Source organism: Melospiza melodia, chromosome 16 (assembly GCF_035770615.1).
Source record: "Melospiza melodia melodia isolate bMelMel2 chromosome 16, bMelMel2.pri, whole genome shotgun sequence".
NCBI lineage: Eukaryota > Metazoa > Chordata > Aves > Passeriformes > Passerellidae > Melospiza > Melospiza melodia.
In genome coordinates, this window is record NC_086209.1 from 19660270 (window position 1) to 19678351 (window position 18082).

The 18082-nt window shown below is 51.8% G+C and overlaps 1 protein-coding gene across 3 annotated transcripts in view; it reads right to left on the reverse strand.

The window, feature by feature from the left end:
* PCDH19 (protocadherin 19) overlaps positions 1–18082 on the reverse strand; it is a 59899-nt gene that overhangs the window by 23551 nt on the left and 18266 nt on the right. For 2 of the 3 annotated variants that reach the window (XM_063170847.1, XM_063170846.1), the window contains exons 3-4: positions 7609–7667; positions 3984–4156 (exon numbers count right to left, since the gene is read on the reverse strand). In XM_063170847.1, the coding sequence (XP_063026917.1) occupies positions 3984–4156; positions 7609–7667 (232 nt within the window). The remainder of the gene's footprint in view (positions 1–3983; positions 4157–7608; positions 7668–18082) is intronic. The other variant, XM_063170848.1, reaches the window with a different exon arrangement.

Genomic DNA, 18082 nt, shown 5'->3' on the forward strand with positions numbered 1-18082 from the left:
TTCTGATTAGCGTGTGCTTATTATTTTCATATTTTCTATTTTTATCTTAAACAGTGAATCACTGCTTCATTGGACCAATGATTTTCTTTCTGTAATTGATGGCTAAAATACTGGCCAGCACTGGGAATTAAGATAAGTGTGAAATCTGTTGCTTCTAACATTAAAAACTTATATTGGAAATATCTCCTTTCTGATTTCTGTGCTGGCTCCCACGACTTAGAGAGTATGAGAATGGCTCTTGCTCAAGGCAAGGTGAAAAAGGCAGTAGAATACATTTAAGCATATCTAGGTGCCTGTGCACATCCACACAAAGAAAACAGTCAAACCTGCACAAACACTGTGATTGGAAGAGGGCAAAGGGATATAAAGAAAAAAGTACCAGTATGAGGAAAACCAAGGGAGGAGTAACTACCTGAATCACAAAACAGAGTATCCAGCCTCAAAGATGCTAATTCAGGTCCTGAGGGATCTAATCAGCCTCTTTGTTGAAGTAAAGATAAAACTTTTTGACAGCAAACGCTTTCTGATAAAATGGAATTTTCAATTACCCTGTGAACATCTTGTCCAGGGAAAGCCACCACCACAGTCTGCAGGGCTGGGAAACATCATCTGCCACCGAGTTCTGCCCGTGGTGCTGGGGGAACGGGGCTCAGGAGCTCCCAGCAGTGCTCACCCCACACCTGTCCTCAGGGGCAGCTCCTGTACCAGCTCCACACCCGAGCTCCTCCTGCAACCCAGGGCTGCCTCCAGAGCTGCACTTGGAGCCTCGGCTACACCAGGACACGGAGAAAACCCACCCCATCCTGCGGGGAAACAGGCCAAGGCACAAAGGGGAGCCCGGGATTGAGTCCCATCTCCAGCAGGCTTCTCCAGCCGTCCCAAACCATCACTGGGATCCAGCAGCTGCCTGAAACACCCCTCCCTCAGAGAAACCCTGGAGGTTCAGCGGAGGACTTGTTAGGAATTGAGCACATATAAACTTCCAGCAGCGCTTAGCACCTCCACAAATAAACAAACAATTACAGGCAGCCAGGCAATCGCTGAAGGTGGAACGGCACCAGTGCCCGCCTCCCTCTGCATCCCATTCGTGCCAATTAGCAGGGGAAGGAAAACAATCCTGGCCTGTAATGAACTCCAAATTGGGTACATATTAGAGCAATTAAAGCCATCTCTTCATCAGATGAATTTATAATCAATAATTAAGATCCTGAGGTAAAGAGGGACTGGGCAGAAGTCCTGCTCCCAAAATACACAATGTGGCCGAGCTCCAGGCAGCATTTCTGATGACCTGCTGCTACCCACTAAAGCTCAGCACTCTCCATGCCATGGTTTGCCATTTTTCTGGCAATCTAGGTCATTTCCAAAGGAGGAGAAAGGGCTCCTGCCAGCAGGACTGGCAGCTGGTGTCACTCCCACCCAAAGTGGCACCAGGACGGTCAAACACCAGCAGCTCCCTGGGGCTCCCACGCCCAAGTACTGACCACTGGTGTAAGACAACAAAGGAGCTTGGATCCATCCAAACCCACCTCCCTCTGCAGGAAATGCAGAATCTCAGCAGGCAAAGGCTGGCCAGACAGGTCCACACTGACCACCCTGAGCCACCACACAGGATCATCCTCTACCAGCCAGCTACAGGGATTTCTGCCCCCCACAACTCATGGAGGACTCGTGGTGCCTCAAGCTGAGGTCCAAGCCCAGCAGAGACTGGACACAGGCGAGCCCCACCAGGGTCCCTGCCAGGAGATCATTGCCATTAACAAGCAAACTCCAACAACAACTCCCTCACCCCATTTCTCTGGGATTACATGAGCTGCACTTTGGGCAGGGACAGCAAGCAAAGTATGGGTACGTGCCATGCTGCTCTCCAGACAAGGGCTGTGTGTTTGGAGCAGTAGTCAGCCAACAGTCCTGCACATCCTTCTCAATGAATTTCTGGTGTTTTCTCCCCACCATGCCACTCTGCCCCAAAATCAGGTAAAAATTACCAAGTGAAAACCATTGCTTTAATCATGTGGGAACTGCTGTTATCACCATCATCTCAGCATCTTGATTTTCCTGATTATTTTCTGCAGTTCCTGTTTCACAAATCAGCTCAGGCAACACTCTCTTTAACCTCTTTTCCAGCTTCTGTGACAGTAACCACTCACTTCCTCTCATTGCTCCACCAGCACCCCAATAACCTCACAGGGTCACCCCGAGCTCTTCCACACCAGACAGTGTGGGTCCTGCAGGGCAAGAGAGCTGATTGTGGCACACCTGCCTGCAGGTGCAGCTGGGTGCCAGTGCAGCACTACCCTGCTGCTTTCCTCCCAAAATAAACCAGATCCAGGAGCACCAACCCCTTGGGCCATTGCGGGACCAGGACATAGACAGACTGCTTTCAGAAGTCACCTTCTGGAAATACACCTGATTTTTGGGTGTATTTTACATGCAGTGGGAAGTCCATGCTACAACAGAGTGAACCATATTTACTCCCATCTGACTCCTCCAAGGAGCTCTGCCTCCAACTCAGCCTCTTTAACTTATTTGCATTGTTATCAGAGCCAGCACGCAGACTTATCAGAAATGTAATCCCTGTAAAACCCTATCTGCAGCCCATTGAGATTGGGTTTTTTGCTGAAGAAATGTGACAAAAAATTAACAGATGCTGCTCAGACCATTCACCAGGATGGGAATCAATTATGAACATTTTTGCTTCCACAGTCATCCCTTACTACAAATGCATCTTAGGAAACCCTCTCCTGATCGAAATGAAAAAGCATTTCTTTGTAATAGAAGAATAATAAATGATAGCTATCAGCCTGCATTCTCTGACACGGTGCTGGTCCGCAGAGAATTAAACTGCCACTGTACAGTTATACAAATGTTTAATTTTTTTCATCTTTGGCCACAGTAGGGTTGTCTGGAAATACATTATCGCTGCGGATGCCATCCCTCTCCAATTAGTGCGGCTGGCAGCGTGCAATGTGTAGGTGACCTCTGTGTTCCCCTCCTCGTGGAGTCTCACAGGGTTAACTGTGGCCATTTAACAGACTCCATCGAGAATTAATACAGCCATCAGAATCTCCAGAAAAATCCCACACCCGGTGCCGCAGATGGCAAGAACTCTCTCTCCCCCGTTTGACTCTTTTATGACAGCAAAACAAAGGCTTTTAATGATGTTTACCATGAATTGAATTAAACAGCTGAAGACCAGTTCATAATCACAGCATTTTGTTTTCATATCCTTAAGTCTTTTAGCAGTGGGGCTTCCAGTGGAGCCTCAGCTCCTGCTTATCTCAAGATATAGCCAAGTGCCCCGAGGCTCCCCCGCGCCCGAGCACCAAACCTCCTTAATTGAAACAGACAGGATGTTTGCATTGGCTGTTTGCATCCCTCAGACACTAAAAGCGACATCCATGCCCAAGTACAAACGACACTTGGGCTCAGCTGAACTCCTCTGACTGCCTTCCTCCAGCTAACACCAGTCTGGCTTCAGAGCAGGACTCCATCCCTGCACACGGGGACGAGAAGAGCTGAAAGCTGCCACCTTTGCAGGGGAAAAGAAGCAAACCCTCGCCCAGTGGCCTGAGCTAATCCCTTGTGGGATGCCTGGCTGGTTGTCCATGTGCTCTGCTGACCTTTGGGAGGGTTGGGATCGAAGGGTTGGGATCGGAGGGCTGGGATGGGAAAACCATGGGTGCTCCGGAGGGGAAGCGGGCAGGGACCAGCCCTGGGCACAGCGCCCTAATTCCTGCCCTAATCCCAGCTCCAGCACTCCCTCACTGTCAGGCACATCTCAGGTTTTCTGCTTGTGAGCAGAGGATAATCCCAACTGCTGGTTTACCTGACAGGCGTGGAGTGAAGATCAATTAACATCCGCCCAGCACTCTGACGATGCACAGCGCTATCCCCAGCAAGCACTGAGCACCCTCACTGCTCACCCACCAGGGCGGCAGCAGAGGGGCACGGGGGCCGTGGGCACCCCCAGGGCACAGGCTCACCTTGCTCGGGGCCCTGGGAGCCCACGGAGGGCACGCTGGTGTTGAGCGCGTCGTTGACGGCCGTGTCGCAGTAGAGCCCGCGCTGCACGTCGTGCTCGCTGTCCGTCTGGTCGCTCTCCTCGTGCCCGCTGTCCTTCAGGCTGTTCCCCTCCAAGTCCTTGAACGTGGAGCTGCTGGGGAAACACAGCTGTCACTGGCTGGGTGGGACACGGCGGCCCCTGGCACCCCGGGGTGCTGCAGCGAGAGCTGCGGGGATGGGAGGTGCGTGTTCCCCCAGCACCCAGTGACACCCAGTGGCACCCAATGACACCCAATGACACCCAGTGATGCCCAGTAACATCCACTGGCACCCAGTGGCACCCAGTGACACCCAGGGACGCCCAGTGACACCCCCCAGTGATACCCAGTGGCACCCAGGGATGCCCAGTGACACCCAGTGGCACCAATGACACTGCCAGGCACAGAGAGCTGGGCAGGGACTGGGGGGACACTCCCTGACGGGCACCTCTGCCCCCCAAAACAGCATCCAGCCTGCACCACCCCTGCTCCTGCCCCTGTGGGTACCCCTCAGGCTGCCCTGCATCTTGCAGAAGCTCAGAGTGAAGCAGGATTTGAAATAAAATTTTAAAAATATACATTAAGTGAGCTGCTTCTACAACTTGGCTCTCCCAAGCTGCACTACCTCATACTGAAGTTACACAAGACCTAAACCTCATTTTTTTAGGTTATAAGCCAAGTACTAATCACTTCAAGCACAAAAACAAAAGTCTTCCTGGAAACAGGAGTGTCTTTTAATCATGATGATGCATTCTGATTTTTAAAAATAAACCAGTGATTGTGGGTCCAAGTTCACGCAGCTTTAAGGAAATGTGACACGCAGTCAGACATCCTTGACATCCTCTGCAAGCACAGGCACAGCTGGGAGGACCAAGCACTGAGCTGCTCCCAGATCTCCCCAGGGCTGAGCAGCCCCAACAGCCCCTGGAATGCAGCCAGAGGGATGGAGGGAGGGCAGCTCCTGGGAAGACAGGCTGGGGGAGCTGGGATTGCTCACCCTGGACAGTGTTCTGGGAATACAGCCTCTTCAGTTCCTAGAGGAGTAACTTTTTACATGGGCAAATTGTGATAGGACACACAAATAGAGGGAGAGTGACTTTTTACACAGGCAGATAGTGATAGGACAAAGAGGAATGGCTTTAAACTGGAAGAAGAAGAGAGATGGTATTTAGATATTAGAAAGAAATTCTTCCCTGGCAGGGTGGGCAGGCCCTGGCACAGGTGCCCAGAGCAGCTGTGGCTGCCCCTGGATCCCTGGCAGTGCCCAAGGCCAGGCTGGATGGGGCTGGGAGCACCCTGGAAGGCGTCCCTGCCATGGCAGGGGTGGCACTGGGTGGGCTTTAAGGTCCCTTCCAATCCCAACCACTCTGTGACTCTATCAAGAGCTGCATTTTGGCTGCATTTGGGACCCCAACACCCTGAGAGAGGCCGTGTCCCAGGACCAGGGGTGCTGTGAGCAGCAGGGACACCTTGGGACACACCTGACCCAGGTGGCACAGCCATCAGGGTGTCCCTGGGGACACCCACCCTGTGCCCCTTCCACAGCCAGCCTGGCATGGCAGAGCTGCCCCCACTGGGAGGATCCACCTGCAGCCACCTCTCTGAACTTCCTCGCTGGCTGATGTGGTGTGAGACGTCAGGGAAAGCCTCAGCCTGGGCTTCAAAGCCCCAAAGAGCTGGAGATTTTCATTACTTTGAAAAGCCCTTTTGTGTCTCCACGGAAACCAAGCAGACCACCTACCATCTAATGCTCTGCAAAAGCACACGAGGGGGGAGCTCTGAAATACATATAAATTGGTAAACCTTCAAACACTACCTTTTAAATAAAGATGTCCCTATTGAAGCCGCTGACTTTGATTCCAGGTGACATCAAAGATTTTTAAGTTAAGAAAGCACTACAAATCTACAATTCATTTGTGTGAGTGTAGATGAGCAGGAGAGGCAGGCAGACAACACAGGAAAAGTACAAATAGATTAATTAAGTGCCGGATTTGAGAAGATTCACTCACCAAAGATAGCAGAACTACAACATCTTCATAAAGGCAAAGGATGAAAATGATGCCACAGTGTGTTACAGAGAATATTTTTTGCTCTCAGATGTCTGCACAGCACTCCTGGCACCCGTTGTACTTAAGATAGAAGACAAAGGTAGAGAGCAGGGGAAGCGCTGTCCTACACGGAGCTGCTGCTCGTAATGCACTGTGCTACAAGGCATTTATCCTCCCTGCAGTGAGCCAGACTGTCATGCAGCAGCCCCTGACGTGCCTCCACGGCTGACACTTCCTAAAGCATGGGCAGGTCTGGGGGAACCAGCAGCAGCAGCATCTCCCAAGCAATACAGGCACAGAGTCAGCCCCCTGCACAGGTGAGTGCTGCTGCCTTTATCTGAGGTGGGAGCAGGCAAAGATTAATGGACTTGGGGTTTCTCAGTGTGCCTGAAGGCTCTCTGGCAGCCAGCTCTCTCAGTGTCCCGTTAGCATGGTTAAAGAGCACGGGCACTCGGGCACCCAACCTGCCCTCCGCAGCTGAACGCGCTCGCTGCCCCTCGCTGCTCGGGCTGCTAAGGTGTACACGAATGGGCTCTCAGCCAGGCACATAATTGGGTATTTTTACTGCTCAGATCAGATCTCAGCAGCTCAGGGCTGGCTTCTGCTCTCCGTAAAACCCCTGGTTCAGTGATGGCTTCTGCAGAGTCACGAGCACAGCTGGGCTGGGCAGGGGCACGGCCGTGGCTTGGTCCCAACACACCCTGGCCAGGCCCTGGGGAGAGCAGGGAGGTGGGCAAGGAGCTGCTGGGCCCATCCTGCACCCTGCTGCTGTGCAGGGAGCTGTTCCTGCGGCCCTGTGAGGAGCACTGACCACGCTGGGTCAATACATGTCCCTTCCTGAGCCTCCTGCCCCTGGGCGATGCTCACCGCTGGGTTAGCACAGCCCAGCAGGGCTCAGCTGGGTAACCCCGGTGTGAAGCCCCCAGAGACAATCCCTCACACTGCCGGGCTCTGAGGAGAGCAGCGTTCCCCCCAAAGGGCTCTGTTTCCCCAAGGGTGACTGCCAGGCTGCAGTTGAACTGATTGTTTCCTTTTACACACGGGGAAAACTCAGCCTGGCCAAGTGCTGTTTGCCTCGGTATTCAAACTAAACCAGTGAGCTGGAGCCACGAGCTGCATCCAACCCAATTACCTGCCCCCAAACAACTTGGTGTTTTTTTAATTTTCCCCGCCTCACATGGCAGGGAGATCTCACCACCCAAATCTATCCTTTTATTCCTGTGCGTTCAAATGGAATAAACTCTCAGAATTTGAAAGTTGTCAGGGTAACAGCACTCTACCTCACTTACTGCACCTTCCCAGCGTGAAGAAGCCAATGAGAAGGAAAAAAATATTTCCTTTACTGCAAACCATGAGCAATGGGACTTAATGGTAAATAAGTACTGTTTTAAAAGCAAATTATTACTCTTAAAAAGTTTTGCATATTAAAATAAGCAAGTAGTATATAAGGCAGCATGAAAGAACATTAAAACCCTGGGATCTGGCTGGGCAAAGCAAGCCCTCCAAGCAAGCCCACGTACCTTTTTATTAAATGAGCTCTGCTGTTCACGTAGTTGGAATCAAAGGAGTAGTTCTCAGTCTGCAAGGAGGAAAAGAAAACGGAGATGGTTACAAGTCAGATTTCTCATGAGTGGGAAGAGCCAGGATGAAACCTTTGGGGAGGGAAGGAGCATCCCATGATGGCACAGGCCCCTGGGAGCAGGACAGAGCTGGAAAACCCCAGCACCTGTCAGTCTCTCCACCAACTTTCACCAGTAAAAAAGCTGGCTGGTGACCACAGAACAATTTGCAGAGAAGAAACAATGTGGCTATGCTCAGTTACAAAACTAATTGCTTTTAATTCCCTGATGGACTCCGTTCTGTGTGTGTCAATTTGACTGAAAGTTCAAAAGGTATTTTTCTTATTAGTGTATAATTAACATGTTAAAATATTTATTGCATAGATATGTAAATGCCAGCAAGGTAATCCCCTGCCGGAGAATTTAATGCGGGCACTTTTCTTTGTTTTACATCATTTCATTTGCAGAGACAGTGGGCTCTGTTATTAATAAAAAAGCAAACAATGGGTGACATGCTTAAAAGTTGGAGGGGAGTAAAAGAAGGGGAGAAAAGTCAAAGGAGTTGTTACTTGCAAGAAAAACCCACCAACTCGTTCTGCACTTGAAACACATCTTTTAACCTCAGATTACACAGCCCTGGGGCTCTGGTGCTGGCAGCAGAAGGAGCAGGCTGTGCTCTGCTCCCCTCCCTCCAGGACAAGAGCAGCATCCTCCCAGGACAGAAAAGGGAGCATCCCCCTGCCCCGGCCCTGCCTCCTCTGTGCCACGCTGCTCTCCTCCCCAAAGAGCTGCTCTGGGATGCCACGGCCTGTTCTTATGGCAATTATGAACACGGTAAAAATAAATGCATGCATCTTTAATGTCTCAATAAATAAAGGAAAGCAGAGTCTGCTGCTAACGTAGTCACAACGGCAGGATGCAGGGAGAGGGGCCGCTGCAGCAGAGCCCGATGTGAAATCCAATCGTGCCCCAGCAGAGGTTCCACGGCTCTGCCAAGACCATAAAGCACAGGCAGCCCTGGCTCAGTGTAACCTTTGCTGGAACACAGCACAACGTCCGATTTACCAGACAGGAACCTCCCAGAGAGAGGCAGGCGAGGAGCAGCGAGCCGGGGGAGCTGAGCACAGCTCTGCTATTGCTGCACACAGTAATTACTGCTGGGGAGCCACGCTGCAGATTTACTGCACACACCACGGGCCTGCACTCCTGCATCCCTGCTCCTGCCGGTGTCTCAGAACAGACAGACACACGGACTCTTAAAGCATGTGATACCCGAGAACCCAAACAGCACAGGAATCACCTGGCCCTGTGTTTGTCCGTCTGTCCTGGGGCTGCCATCTCAAGGGGGTCCCACAGCAGCCCCCAGCCCTGCAAATGGGCTGAGAGCAGCCAAGCAATGGATGGCAGAAGGGATGGAAGCCACTTTTGGCACAATCCTCACAGGGTGGGGAGCCCCCATCACCCAGCACTGGCAGATGAGGGATCACAAGCCCAGAGGCTCAGCTGGCTCCATCCCTGCATCCCCAGCAGCAGGGAGAGCCCTGCACCCACCCCTGCTCCATCACCTCCATCCCTGTGTGTGCACAGCCCTGGGAATGCCAGGAGAGGAACAGCTGGGGGAGAGGATGCAGACAGCAAATTCCAGTATGTACAGGTCACTGAAGAGCTTTAAAACACTCAGAGCATGGACACTGCATGGCCAAGGCTTCAGGGGCCAAGGAACACCCCAGGGAAAGTCAGACCACTGCCACCAAAATCCCAGAGGCTGAGGAGACACCACATGTGCTGCCATCAAACTGCCACAGCACAGACACAGAGCTGGCACTAAATCCCCCTCAGAACAACATCCTGGGAGCTTTGCTGCTGATTTCAAACCACAACCAAAGCCCATATCCAGGCTCAGCTCGTTCACCAAGGAGCAAACTCCCCTTGATTTCTGTTCAATGGCCTGGAGAAATGTCCTTCCTGTGTGCTCCTGCTCCACATCCCTGCTCAGGGTGCTCTGCAGCACTGTGGAACCCCCACATGCACACAGAACAAAAAAAGGGCTCTGAGGGCTGGACACAGCATCCGTTCCCAGGCCTGGAACTCCCCCACTGCTGGACACTGCACAAGTCATGATAATTACTTCCAGATTTCAGGCAAAACGAGGAGTGACACGGCCACAAGGATGGGAAATCCTCTTCCCTGCACCCCCAGAGGTGAGAGCTGCCTGTGCTGCCCACGCGGGCACAAGGGTGGGCTGCTCATCCTTCCCTCCAGCCCTTTTCTTTACCTAGCCATGGGATTATCTGTCAAGGTTATCTCCATGCAGACTAGGGGATCAAACCAGAAAAAATTAAAAAAAAAAAGAGATTTTTCATGGAGAAGGGTTGCTTTACAGCTTGCATTATTCAATCAAAGTTCACTTGATTTAATTCTAGTTCATCCTGCAAGGTGCAACCACTCACAAACAGAGGCAAAATGATGGGAAAGGAGAGCGTCTTCGACATGTCAACATTTTAATTGGGAAAGGATCCACTCCCTCTCTTAATGAGACCCAAAGAACAAAGTCAAAGCACAAAAAAGAGGGAAAAGGTAAGGCTGGCTGGCACCGATGAAAGCGTGCTCTTCATCAAGTGCATCACTGAGAGGCTGGCCCTCATCTTCTTCATTATTTTGGCAAAAGCAAATGAACTGTCACTTTCTCACTAATCAGCATCACTCCTGCAGGAATCAAAGGGGAGCCCAGCCCCAAGTCCAGCCTCTGCTTTCCATGTTCAGAGCCAGGCACAGGAGCACCTCCCAGACATGCTGGCAGCTCTCATCTCCTCGCTGTAACTGAAGAAAAGATGCTCACACTTGTCACCATCAGCCCCACGGCTGCCGTGCCAAGAATAAACAACACATCCCAGACACTGGGAGACGCTGAGGAACACCTTGCACGAAGCCTGAGGCCTCAGCCTGCATTTCTCCTGGAGGAGAGACAACAGTCTCCTGCTGTCCTCCAGGGACAGGGCTGTCCTTGCTTTCCAGATGCAGACGTGTTGGTGGCACTGCCAAAGAGAGCCCTGGCTTGCCCAAAGCTTACCAGTGCCTAATTTGAAAAAGGCTCTTAACCGCTGCCTTAGCAACACAAATATAAATATAACAACAGACACACTGCAAACTGAGCAATCGGGAGGGAAATGTTACACTTTCTTTTTTTCCCCTAGCGGTTGCTTTTGGTTGAGGACTGCCAATTCCATTAAATTAAAAAAAAAAAAAAAAAAAAGATGTACAAACGTCAGTGTAACTCTGAATATCGATGGGAGGACTTCCCCGACAGCAAAGGGTCTGTGAGCACCAGGGCACTGCTCTAAGGACTGCTCACTCCCTGCCTTGGAAACAGAAATAAACCAGAAATAAACCATAAAATAAAGCATCCAAAGGCGCCTCAGCAGGAACTCAGGCAGTGCCAGCAGGAAGGGCAGCAGCAGCTCTGGGCACCAGCAGCACTGGACACACAGAGGATGCTGCTCTGGGCAGCAGCAGCACTGGACACACAGAGGATGCTGCTCTGGGCAGCAGCAGCACTGGACACACAGAGGATGCTGCTCTGGGCACCAGCAGCACTGGACACACAGAGGATGCTGCTCTGGGCAGCAGCAGCACTGGACACACAGAGGATGCTGCTCTGGGCACCAGCAGCTCTGTGCAGGGCTGGACACACAGAGGAGGCTGGCAGGGTCACTGCAGGGTGTCAGGGATGGGTCCTGGGCCGTGCCAGCAGCCTGGGAGCAGCACAGGGGTGTCCCTGCAGCCTGCTCGCCTCAGGGCAATGCCTGGCAGCTGGCTCTTTATCACTCTTCCTCCTTTCAGCAGTTTCAGATGTGGGATATCTTTCAAACCAAACTGCACAGAGGTGAAAATCCAGCTTTCTCCACGGCAGGTGGATGCAGGCTCTCGATAAAGGCTTTGGTTCCTGCCCATCAGCCCCCAGCACAGTCCATGGCTGTTTGGAGCTGGAGCCATCTCTGCCTACCCAAAGTGACAGGTATCCATCCATCTGCCAGCCCTGCCTCGGAACGTGGCTCTAAAGCATCTCCACACAGGGATTTTTTGCCCTTCTTCTCACTTCAGGGTGAAAACATTTCTGTCTTTCCACAAATTACTGTAAACCTGCTGCAACCTCCTGCCAAAGCATGTAGGGACTCTTCACAAAATCAGCTTCATAAAAATGACACATTTAGCACCACTTTTTCAGGGTTATCCCTTGAGCCTTTTTTCCCCTACATGCCTTGTTAATAAAGCTTGCATGTCACCCTTTATTATTAAAAAACAAAGCGGACCTTTCTCCAAGGCTGCAATGTGCATCTCTCCTTTTGGTTTCACAAAATGCTCCAGAAACATCGACGGCTCCTCATCCTCTGCTCCAAGCTGCACATCTCCACCCAGAGCAGCAGTCTCCTGACTCCCCTCTGTGCTGCAGGCATCACTGGGGACCACAGAAATGGCAAATTGTCCCCCAAAGTCCACTGGGCCTCCCTGCTGGGGAGGGTAGGGCTTGTAAGAGCACTTCTCCTGGTCCTTGTGTATCCTCAGTCCTGCTCTCCATGGGCCACTCAATCTCAGGCTCCAGCATCTGCAATAGAACTGATGCTGCCTGTTAGGAGATCTCACCAGCATTTAATTCTTATGGTTTGAATTACATTGTGCGTGATACAAAATTCATGCAAATTAAATAAGAACGCTCCAGCTGCACTCGGGAAACAGTGAAAATTTCAAAGTAGGGACCAGGTCAAATGAAGTATGCATCAGCAATGAGGGAAAGTCATTATCATTTAGCAAGCTGCTTATTTAGCCCATGGGAAACAAGAAAGAGGTCTGAGACTCCTTCCCACAGGGAGCAGGCGCAGTGGGAAAGCCCGAGGAGCACTGGGATGGAGCACTGGGATGGAGCACTGGGATGGAGCCCATGGGCCAGAGGAGCAGCCAGGCTGGGGTTGATGTTCTCACACCCAGCCACAGGGCTGGTGTTCCTCTGCACACCAACAGGAGAGGCAGATCCAGGGCTGGTGTCCCCCTGCACAGAAATCCATCAGATCCAGGGCTGGTGTCCCCCTGCACAGAAATCCATCAGATCCAGGGCTGGTGTTCCTCTGCACACAGATCCATCAGATCCAGGGCTGGTGTTCCTCTGCACACAGATCCATCAGATCCAGGGCTGGTGTCTCTCTGCACACAGACCCAGCAGATCCAGGGCTGGTGTCTCTCTGCACACAGATCCATCAGATCCAGGGCTGGTGTCCCCCTGCACACAGATCCATCAGATCCAGGGCTGGTGTCCCGCTGCACAGAGATCCATCAGATCCAGGGCTGGTGTCCCCCTGCACACAGACCCAGCAGATCCAGGGCTGGTGTCTCTCTGCACAGAGATCCATCAGATCCAGGGCTGGTGTCCCCCTGCACACAGACCCATCAGATCCAGGGCTGGTGTCTCTCTGCACACAGACCCATCAGATCCAGGGCTGGTGTCCCCCTGCACACAGATCCATCAGATCCAGGGCTGGTGTCCCCCTGCACACAGATCCATCAGATCCAGGGCTGGTGTCCCCCTGCACAGAGATCCATCAGATCCAGGGCTGGTGTTCCCCTGCACACAGACCCAGCAGATCCAGGGCTGGTGTCTCTCTGCACACAGACCCAGCAGATCCAGGGCTGGTGTCTCTCTGCACAGCAGCACAGACCCATCAGATCCAGCTCCGGGCTGGGAGCACACTCAAAGGACGTCAGGACAGATTTCTCCCGTTGTGTGTGATGGATCATAATTAGTAATTAGCCCTGTGCTACCAGCCCTCCTCTGCCCCAGAGCAGGGTCAGGGGCCAGGACCATGACCAGGTGCAGGGCCTGACCCACGAGAGGAGCTCTGCTCCTGCTCTGGCACTGACAGCCCCTGCAGCACCCAGAGCCACGCACAGCTGGGAGATGCCAAACCCCTGTCCCCAGGCCCTGATCCCCCCATAGTGGCACCTCCTGGCACGGTGGGTGTCAGAGGTTTGGGAGCAGCAGCAGCCCAAGGCTTTGGGCCAAACACCAGTGCAAACCCCACCAAACAGCCACTGGGGCTTCCACCATGGGGGAAAATCAGCGAACACTGACAGATGCAGTGTGGGAGCGATGCCCAGAGATCACAGCAAGGAACCCACCACGTGTCCCTGTGCTGTTCCTCTGACACCCCTGCAGGGTCAGCACCTTTGGATAGGACCCATCTGGCCACTGGTGCCCATCAGCAGCTCCAGCCACCCCATGGGCACTGCAGCACAAGCCAGGAGGGGGCACAGGAGCAGGACCACCTCTAACAGCCCCAGCAGGACAGAAGGAACACATGAAGCAACTCAGCCCTTAAAGAGCATTGAGGAACCATCACCTGGAAGAGCAGGAAGGACCTGGCCTCTGGCATGTCCCTCTGCAGCCCTCTGCCCACACCCAGCTCTGACAGAGCTTCTCCTACAGGAGCCTGCCAACTGTGAGCTACAGTGCAGTGCCTCGGAACCAGTAAGTGCATCTAGCATCTGATATTGATGGTTTATAATTAGATGTAATACAGCAGATCATTTTCCTGCCCTTGATCAATAAAACCAGCTCTGGGTTTGGGGTTAGGCTGTTTTGCAGACTGATTGCTGCCTCAGCCTACTGGAGCAGTGCCTGGCTCACTTCAGCAGGAACGAGCAGAGACGAGGATGTGCAAACACAGCATCCATTTAGATTTACTGGCCCCAAAATATAAACAGAATATTTATTTCTGGCCTTTTAAGTAGTAATTCCAAATTTAATGAGGTACAATGAACATTCCTCAGAGCCAGACTCTATGGCTACTTAACACCACCAAGCCTCTAATTACTAGTGCAGCTTAAATAAAGGGCATTCCGTTATGATGGACATTATTAAACACTGGAGGAACTGAGTCCAGCCTCCATTTTCTCTTGATGAAATAAAAAGCACTGCAGAGAAATCACTGGGAGAGTTCATCCTTTAGCATCACTCCTCTCATCAGACTAAGCAGCAGTATCAAGCCAGACTCTATTACAGTGCAAGCATCCCACTAATCCACGCTGAACTCCTGTCCCCTCCCCAAATAAACACAGGCTTTGTCATTTCTTGTTTGAAAATGGATGGGAGGCAAGAGAAAAGCTGCTGCTGAGATGTGATTTTGAAAAAGAGGTATAGGATTAAAAACTCAGATTGAATCCAGGAGCAGCAGCACACAACAAAGCCAAAAATTACACCCCACAAAGCCACAAACTGTGTCACCGGGCTGGATTTGCCAGCAGATAGAAATCTACAGTTACGAAGAGCAAAAATCCCGAAACATCTGCCTTACATCCACGTGGTATCTATAACCCCAAAGCTTTTTGGGGGGCATGGCACAGGGGTCCTCCATTGGAACCATCACAGCAGACAGCTGCTTGGCACCATTCCTCAAAATCTATTGAAAAGCAAAATACTGACCCAAAAGTGGGGCAGGCTATCTGGAGAGGAGCATCCAGACACGTTCTCACAGGGGCCAAGAGCAGCAGGGGCTGGTGATGCCCTGGCAGCCACCCTGGCTGGGACAGGAGGGACTGGGGGCAGCGGGGGCAATGCCTCCCTCCCTGTGCCCGCAGATGGGGCACAGCCTCCTGCACAGGAAAGCTCCCTGCAGGGATGTAACAGCCAATAAACCTGACAGAAAGGGGTTTTCCATTGTACCTGCACTTTCAGATGTGCAATGGATCCACACTTGCAGCTCCCAGCACACACTGCACCCCTCCCTAGGCAGTGAGAGAAACAATCTGGATCTAATCAGCAGGCCCAGGGTGATGGGGCATGACTTGGAGATTTGTTAAAGAAACCCGTCAGAACTGTCCTTTCCCTGCCTCCTGCCATTAGGAATGAAAACAAATATAACAGAAGAACCTTTTTATAAATGTTCCCATCTCCAGGGCTAAATAAAACTCCATGTCATTCACCTTCTGGAGTGGCAGGTCAGGCCAATGCATTTCGTAGGGAACAGGAGAAATCACAGATTTGTCACTGCAAAAAGGAGGAGGGAAAAAAAAGAAAAACCAAAACCCAAAAATCATTGCAGCTGAGTTAAAAATAGGGAAGGCGTGAGATGGTGCTGCCAGCTTGGCACATCAGAGCCAGGGGATGCCCCCGAGCATGCACCAGCCCTGGGGCACTCAGGGGCCACAGGGAGCCTGGCCCTGCCCCATTTCCCAGAGCAAACCCCATTTATTCTGGTTTTTGGGCAGGCAGACAGAGCTTCCCAACCCACGCAGCCCCAGCATCCTCCTGCCATGGCATCACCAGAGGCCAGAGCTGGTGCCAGGCTTGCCCCTGGCACAGGGTCATGGGCACCCAGACCCAGCCCTGGCACCTCTGCAGCAGCAGCAGCTCCTGCCTGGCTTCAGCTGCAATCCCCCCACCCTGGCAGATAATCAAAGCCAGACAAACCCTGTCCTGTGCTCATGGTTTTATCATTCTCAGTGTTTATCTGCAATTGCATGGGAAGGCTTGCAATCAGGATAGCCTCAGGCAGCTCCCACTCGAAGCCTCCGGGGGATTTCGCTCACAACAAAACTCTTTATCAAAACCAGTTTTCCCCTATTTTAATGCTTTTTTCCCTACTGGTGCAGGAAAACACGGCTCTCCAGCCCACAGAATCTCCCTGCAGCCATGAGGCTGGCAGCAAATCCCAGCAGGACTGGCCTTGCTCCCACTGCCATCGCTGTCTCAGCTGCATGGGGAGGGGATGTGAAGCTGGCTTTGCCCAGCCCAGCCCTTCCCAAAGGTGCCACCAGCCCCAGCATCCCTGGGGACACTGCAGCACCCTCAGCTAACAGGAGCCTGTGCTCTCCCAGAACAAACTGCAGGGAAATGAATGAATGACAACACAGCCTCACCACACGAGGGGATGGATCTCAGCCTGGGTGCCCTCTCCCATCCCCACCCTGCCCACAGCCACCCCACATTAGTAACAGCCTGGTAAACACAGCCCCTTGGTTATTACAAAGATGCCAAAACCTTACTACTTCTTGTTCCTTCCAGTTAATGTACCATGGCCGAGGATAAATTGCTATTACAAGGAACTAAAAATAAAAATGTTTCAGAGGCCGTAATTGGCTTGTCTTGTTGGGCTTTTTAAGGAGCCAAAGTACCAGTTCCAGGCTATTAGCCCTAAGGTTGTAGGAGAATAGTATAAAATATTTCTTCATTAAAACCCTACCTTCTCCATGGAGGTGTTTTTCTTTAGGTTTTTTTTCCTCCTTTCCTTCTTTCTTTTTTATTCCTCCTTTTTTTTATTATTATTATTTTCTTTTTAAAAGACATGCGTTATCAAATGAGCTTTAGTTAAAAGAGGGCTTGGAAAGCCCAGGGGTGATATAAATAGACAGAGCTCAGTGCAGCTGGAGAACCAGCCCGAGCCTTCACTCATCTATTCAGGTCATTTTTCTACAAAACTTACATAATATTCCTCAGTTGCATCCATAATCTTGGGTCATTTTTAATAATCAGCACCAATTCTTGCAGTCCTTGGGGAGACAGTGCTGAAAGCAGCCAGTGGGTCCAGTGGGACAGGACCATCACCCATCACAGGCTGCAGCCCACTGTGAGGCCACCAAGGGTGCCCAGGGCACTCCCTGAGATGGGCACTATGGCTTTTGTTCCTTTTGAGGCTTTTTGATGCTATTTGGCTATTAAGAGCTTTAATTACCATTACTCAGTATCAACAACAAGCACCGCAATCATGGTTTTGTTTTTGGAGGGAGCCAGGAGCTGGGTTCCAGGATCCTTGTGGGTCTCTCTGACCTCAGGATCCTTGTGGGTCTCTTCCAGCTCAGGATCCCTGTGGGTCTCTTTCAGCTCAGGATTCCTGTGGGTCTCTCTCAGCTCAGGATCCTTGTGGGTCTCTCTGACCTCAGGATCCTTGTGGGTCTCTTCCAGCTCAGGATCCCTGTGGGTCTCTTCCAGCTCAGGATCCCTGTGGGTCTCTCTCAGCTCAGGATCCTTGTGGGTCTCTTCCAGCTCAGGATCCCTGTGGGTCTCTCTCAGCTCAGGATCCCTGTGGGTCTCTTCCAGCCCAGGATCCTCTGAGGCTCTCAGAGAAGCAAATGCCTGCATTCAGCAGAAGCTCTTTCAGAGGCAGCAGATGCTCTGCCGAGCGAGGACGCGGCGCTTTGGCACCTGCTGTCCTGATGACGACGGTGACGATGCATCAGCAGAACTGCTCTAATTTATGGCCACAACTTTAAAATTGGCTCCGAGTCCTTGTGGAGCCTGCTCCCACTGACAGGAGCACCTTGGGACTGCCCTGACCACCCGTGACTGCCCTGACCTCTCTGTGACAGCGGCTCAGTGCAGCACAGCACTGCAATAAATAATGATAATATCGGTGAGGATGATGATCAATTTCTTGGTAATATGGCCCAG